The 6,299-nt window shown below is 34.1% G+C and overlaps 1 protein-coding gene across 1 annotated transcript; it reads left to right on the plus strand.

Annotated features, from left to right (window-relative positions):
• Positions 1-1,066: 1,066 nt before the first annotated feature.
• Positions 1,067-2,103, plus strand: LOC129572043 (uncharacterized). Its single transcript, XM_055451947.1, has 4 exons — positions 1,067-1,144; positions 1,213-1,380; positions 1,452-1,862; positions 1,961-2,103. The coding sequence occupies exons 1-4, from the start codon at positions 1,078-1,080 to the stop codon at positions 2,101-2,103; spliced, it is 789 nt and encodes a 262-aa protein (XP_055307922.1). The 5' UTR covers positions 1,067-1,077.
• Positions 2,104-6,299: the final 4,196 nt, after the last annotated feature.

Genomic DNA, 6,299 nt, shown 5'->3' on the forward strand with positions numbered 1-6,299 from the left:
TTACACCCTGTAGGGCAGGTCAACCTTGATATTATCGATATACTCACTATGCCCCACTGTTCCACGGTATAAGTCTTATTGATAAACATCGTACGACACAAAAAGGAACACCGCCCTTTGTACCAGGCTAAAATTTTATGAGAGTAAAGGGACGTAGACCCGTTATTGAAGGAGATGGGGCAAAATAGTTTGGAGCAATATTGTTCTCCTTGGAACGCTGTACAACTTTGTTGAACATACCCAAGTGATAGCCCCTGCCCCAGCCCCAGAAAATGGGTATAATATGATTTTTTTACCCAAAAAATAACATTTTTTCATATAACGGTATTTTTCATTTACTATGAACAAATGGAAATATTATGTATACCTTTGGAGTACTACAACTCTGACCCAAGGAGTATTGCCCTACCTCCCATAGTTAGGGAGCTATGGCCCTGGGAAGTGATACCTTTATTTTGGGGTTGCCAACATATTCCCAATTTTAACCCCTTTCCTCACAATTTAGGGGTTGGGTATCTATATATAATTTATCTACACACAATACCCTTTAAGATGATATGCATTAGAACTCTGTACAAAATGGCCCAAGCTCCATACAAAACGGGACACGGTTCTTTGCCCAATTTTCAGTTATCAAACGAAAATAAATGTAATCTAAAATGAATATAAATGAAAAAATCGCTCCATGAAGTGAAAAAACGTCACTTTTTTTATCTGATGCGGATGATTGTATGTATATACTTTAAATTCTGACTATGCAAAATCGCCAGTGCCAATGACTCTCAGTATATAAGCATACGAACAGCTGTTGGTTATCAAAATAAACAAACTTCATTATTTCTTATATAGAACATTATATTCTCAGAATAAAAAAAATGAAACGATTGGATTATTATTCATGTTGCAACAATCGATTATTATATACAGTTATAATTATACGATTGCGTTGCGATATGACTTCAAAAAACGAATCATTCGACCGGTTTGATTTCTCGTCGCTGCGAAAGTACAATGCGAACGACAATTTAGTCAGTTCGGAGTCATAAATTGAATAATAAGCATCGCTCTCAATTGAAAATGAGCTCAAGAAAGAATAAGCCGAAACATTCTGGATCAACGATCGACACATTTTTTCAACGCCCGGGTAATTTATGTCGTAATGAAATATCACTTCGAAAGGGGTTATTTATTTAGTGTTATTACTTAAAATAGGCTCTACGACAGTTGAAACGCATACCACGCAAAATGAACAAACTGATCAAGACAAACAAGTAAATCCAAGCGCCGATGAAAGTAATGCCGTTCAAAATTCCAACGAAAAATCAATGCCACATGATGAATCTGAAAGTGTTTCAATTGATAAACCTGATGAAGCAACTGGTAAAATTCAGTGTTGATTTTTCTTATTTAGTATGAAATTTATTCATGGCAAAATTTTGCCTTCAAATTAGGATCCGGTGCAAATACTGCTGATATTGCCGCACACAGTGTTGCGGATAATGCTACCGAAAATGCATTATCATTTGAAGAACAATCCAGAAGGCATTTAGAGTATTTCAGCGTTACTACGAATGGAAAGAAAGATCGTAACGTTCGATGCAAAACGTGTGTAGCACATCCGACAACGGTTAATCTTTTCTCTAAAAATAATAAACCAGCACCAATTACTACAACCGAAGGAACGGGATATCGTAAAGAGACAGTTACAAATCATTTGGCATCGGTATCTCACATTGAATGCACAAAGGCTCAACTTTTGTTATCGGTTACAAGCGGTCAAAGACAAGGTGCTATGGATTTTCACATAACTCAAGCAAATGAATTAATGGCCAATCGCATTGGAAAGCTGAGCAATTTTTGTAGTAATTCCAAATAGCTCACTAAACTAACAATCGTCAAATCGTTGCTCTGGAGTTTCTTGTGACATCGCTGAAAAACTTGCAAAATATCCGCCACACAGGCAAGCATTTGGAATTACTACAAAAATCACTTGACAGTTTGAAAGGTGAACCACTCTTAGGTGGGTGGGAAGGTGCTTTGGAGAATGAAATTGTCGTGAATGAAGACGAGAAACACTATCTCAAAGAAGTTGAACTTCAGTAGAGTGGCCGAACACGAGCACAACAAAATTTCGATCCAGATTCTCTACGTGAAAGCATTATCGAATCTATCATTGAAATCATCAAAAATCGTTTTTCTTCAGACGATGAATTGGTTCGCATCATTGAGCCTTTCATTAATTTTCGTGGTGATGCAAATTTGAAGGAAGTACACGAACTGTTTTGAAAGGATTTAGATCTATCATCTCTCCATTTGCAATACAAAGAACTCGTGGAAATGAAAACTCAGCTTGAACTTGGCTCGAATTTATTAACAAATATACATGTGCTATTGCGAAATGCAGAAAATGCGTCTAACTTTGAAGATGTTTTGGTTCTACTTTGTCGTATACAAATTTGCACGCCACATTCGGCAGACGTAGAACGATGTATAAGTGCGAATAACGCGTTGAAGACAGTACGACGCAATCGTTTATCAGTTGACACCGAAAATAAATATTTATATATATACTACAATATGCCAACGCTCGAGCGTTGGTCACCGCGACGTGCGATTGTTTCTTTTTTGGGCGATAAACAAAGACGAACACGAGCAACAACTGAAAAAGCAAAAGAAGCACCATACTTCAAAGGAATTTTTGATGTGCCAGATAAGAATGCCGAAACAAATGATGAACAAACATTGAAACACAAAAATTTTTGATGTGTACCCTTATTTTGAAATATCAATAAAATAATTTAAAAAAATCTTGAAAAATGAAATCCGGTAGTTCTGAATTTTTCTTATTTCAATCTCTGGCATAGCGTTAGGTATCAAATTCTTAGAATATCATGGGAGTCGGTAGTCCGACAAGTGTCGCTCATTTTTTGTAAAATGTAAAACCGCCCATTTTTTGACGTCACTCCCCCAAAAACTGTAGGAGCTTTAATACTTTGACGACCAAGATTGAACGGGTGGGAATTTTACAATTCTGATTGCAGATTCGTGATCAGCGACCCCAAAACCCTTGACAAAAAATTTTAGGAGAAAAAAAAATTTGGTCGGTCGACCCCATTTTTCAGTCACTTCATAAGGTTACATGTAAAACTGAAAAATGAGACCAAAAATAGAGTACTACACGCAGAGCCATATCGCATCGCCTGAGTAATATTTTCGAACATTTAAGGTAGTTTTGGAATGATGAAGGTTGCGCATCTTTTTACCTATAATTCCGAAGTTCTACACACAGAAAAAAACGGCTCTCGGAAATCGCATATGTTACTTTTGCCTAAAACGTCAATGTCATTAGCAGCATTGACGTTCCACTGACTTAAAAGCATTGAAATGTCAATTGCTTTGACGTTTCAGGCACAAATTTCCGAGAGCCTTTATGACATTTCGTTAAACCTTATCGCAAACCGGGATAAATAATACATTTAATGGTATTGACATATACAAATGCGATAGAATTCATCGAAAAAGTAGATGCCAGCACCATTCAATATATGGTTTATTCCAGTTTGCGATGAAATTTAGATGTTATGTTTTCTCTGTGTAGCTCTGACCGTTTCAAAAATATAGGATTTTAAAAAATGTGAAAAACAGTTAGGATCTTTTGACTTTGGAGGCATCTGTTGAGCGAGCTGGTAGAAAATGTCAATACTATATAATATTCTTTGGTAGCTACATTCATTTTCTATCCAAAAAGCCTATATTTATCAACATCTGTTGACAAATGTGGAAATTATAGGCGAAACACGAAATGGAACATATGTGTATCACAGTTCGTTAAAAGGTTAAGCTAGTATTCAATAGTTGTAAGTCAATAGTGTTCTTAAATATAGACTGTTATGGCTATTTTTCGTAATTTACCATTTTACACAATATATGACTGCAAAATGCACTGCCTGTATCCACGTGAAATTGAGCGAATATTTTGCATTTGAAATTTAAAAATGAACTCTTATCGAAATGCATGAAATTGAAATCTGTAGCAATTTTGTGGCAAACAGAGATGTTTCTTAAACCCTCTAATGCATGCAACCGCCTCTAGACGGGCAACATTTGTACAACTGTAGAACGAAAATCGTACATCGGATCACATTGCTTCAAAGGGAATTTTTATTCGTCAATGTTTTCTCTTTATTTTTGTTTTTGGCAATATTTGTCTATTGTCTATGTAGTGTGATTGTAAAGTCTAGGGGCTAACCACGGTTTTAAAAATAACCAATAATGATCGACTTTAACATTTTTTATCATTTAAACAAATAAATTCCGATATGATCACATTTTGGTCGATTTTGCCCGATTTTTGCAGTAATTTTTTCGCTTTAACGAATGCATACTGTTCTAGAAGCGGGTTTTGGTGCATCCTCAGGATCGTTCAGAACTGCTCCCGGTTCTGGAAGTGGGTTTTGGTGGATCTTCAGGATGGACCAGACTAATGACGTCAGCACATTAAACGTTTATAGTCGATATTAAACGATAAAATTCAATATATACAGATTTTTTCAATTTTTTACGGATGTGATTAAAATTGGGCGATGAAAAAAGATTATGTCAATAAAAAAATCCGTGGTTAGCCCTTAGTGTAAAGTTATAAACAAAAATGTGTGCAAAAACAAAAATTTGACAAAATTAATTATTCGAACTTCAAATTAGACACATTTTTGACACTTTTAAACAATGGATTTGATTGTTCTCTGATTTATGTCAATCGCATTTCCTGACTGAACCATGAGGGATCCAGGATTATGAATATTTTTAGCACTACATGAAATGTAGAGCTACTAATCTGCGTTTTTTTTTTCTAATACTTTTTCGAGCCATGAACAGAATTAGAGTGGCTTTCAATTTTATGCTCATATTTTTTATTCAATTCAAACTAGTGGCAGTAACGACAAATAAGTGCATAGTATCTCGAAACGCTAATCAAATTTTTATTATCAAATGTTATTTAAAATTTACATTACTTTTTCCTTTTTTTGTATAGTACTCTTTTACCCTTTAGTATAAGTAATGGTTGAGATAAATTCTATGCGCATATTATTTATTTGATTTAAAGGAGTTACATTAATGAAGAATAACGTATAATAAAACAATGGTTTAGTTAAATTGATTTAATATCATATGTACTATCAAGAATTAATTCCCTTTTTTGATTATACATCTTTTTATCATTCATTTTACTTTACGAATCGATATTCGCAAAACAGAGATGACTACAAATGCATTTCGTTATTGTTTTTTTGTTATTTGTATATATCAAAACATAACAAAAATAGTAATGTAAATGAAAAATTAAAAAAACAACAACAACTGAATAAGGTTACACAAGATGTTTTTATTGCTTTCCATATTTCCAATTTATGATATTACTTCTTTTTCTTCTTTAAAGAAAGAACATTCTCGAACGATGAATCCAGAACATTCTTCTTACGCTTTAATGAATTTGCACTATCACTATCCATTTTCTCAGACCCTTTTGGTTCTACTTTCATCTTTTTGGACTTCTTGAAATTGGTAGACTTCTTTTTCCGTTTTGATACTGATTTAATTTTAATGATTTCAACAGATATAATTTCACGCAATACAACGTCAATATTTTCATCATCAGAAAAGTTCATTTCGTGGATTTACAAATAATTTTAACCAAACTAAAATTACAATTGGAATTGACATTCAAATCACAAATATAATTCAAAGACTACTTTAATAAAATACATTTCATGTAGTGCGCCAATAAAATAGTTCGTTGTGGAACAACAAAATAGAAAAAGTATCTATAAACTCAAGAACGCAGAGCGGAGCGGAGCGACGCTCTGCGGTCTTGTTTTAATTATCTATGGCCAGTACTCCCAGCCCTGGGAAAAATTAATGAATTAGAGGGCTAAATATATTTTCAACGATTTAATGAAACATGGGCACGAGTCTTAATTTCTAAGTGATATAAGCAGTGCATCGTACAGTCAAGTATTGCAAAAACAAAAAATTACGAAAAGTAATTCTCTTCGAAATAATTCGTTTAAATCTAAATGGACTCTAAAAGCAGTGATTGCAAATGAGCTAAATTTATCGCATGATTCGGGCGTTCAGCTTGCGAAGTTAGCGTGTATATGTGTACAAAACAATTTCTGTGCGCAATGCATGCAAACTCATCAAACTGAACGCTTAGCTTAAAAGTTATATCTGGAATATTTACAATGAAGGTGAGAATACACCTTGCAAGTAAAATGCTTGCAGCAAACATTTTTTTCCAA

The sequence above is a fragment of the Sitodiplosis mosellana genome, unplaced genomic scaffold, assembly GCF_009176505.1.
Source record: "Sitodiplosis mosellana isolate CC-2019 unplaced genomic scaffold, AAFC_SMos_1.0 Smas_scaffold_4024, whole genome shotgun sequence".
NCBI lineage: Eukaryota > Metazoa > Arthropoda > Insecta > Diptera > Cecidomyiidae > Sitodiplosis > Sitodiplosis mosellana.

Excerpts from the sequence above, each read along its gene's own strand:
- LOC129572043 (XM_055451947.1), top strand. The coding sequence starts at position 1,078 with ATGAGCTCAAGAAAGAATAAGCCGAAACATTCTGGATCAACGATCGAC. Across the intron at positions 1,145-1,212 it reads CACATTTTTTCAACGCCCGG|GCTCTACGACAGTTGAAACG; the intron begins GTAATTTATGTC and ends TACTTAAAATAG. Across the intron at positions 1,381-1,451 it reads TAAACCTGATGAAGCAACTG|GATCCGGTGCAAATACTGCT; the intron begins GTAAAATTCAGT and ends CCTTCAAATTAG.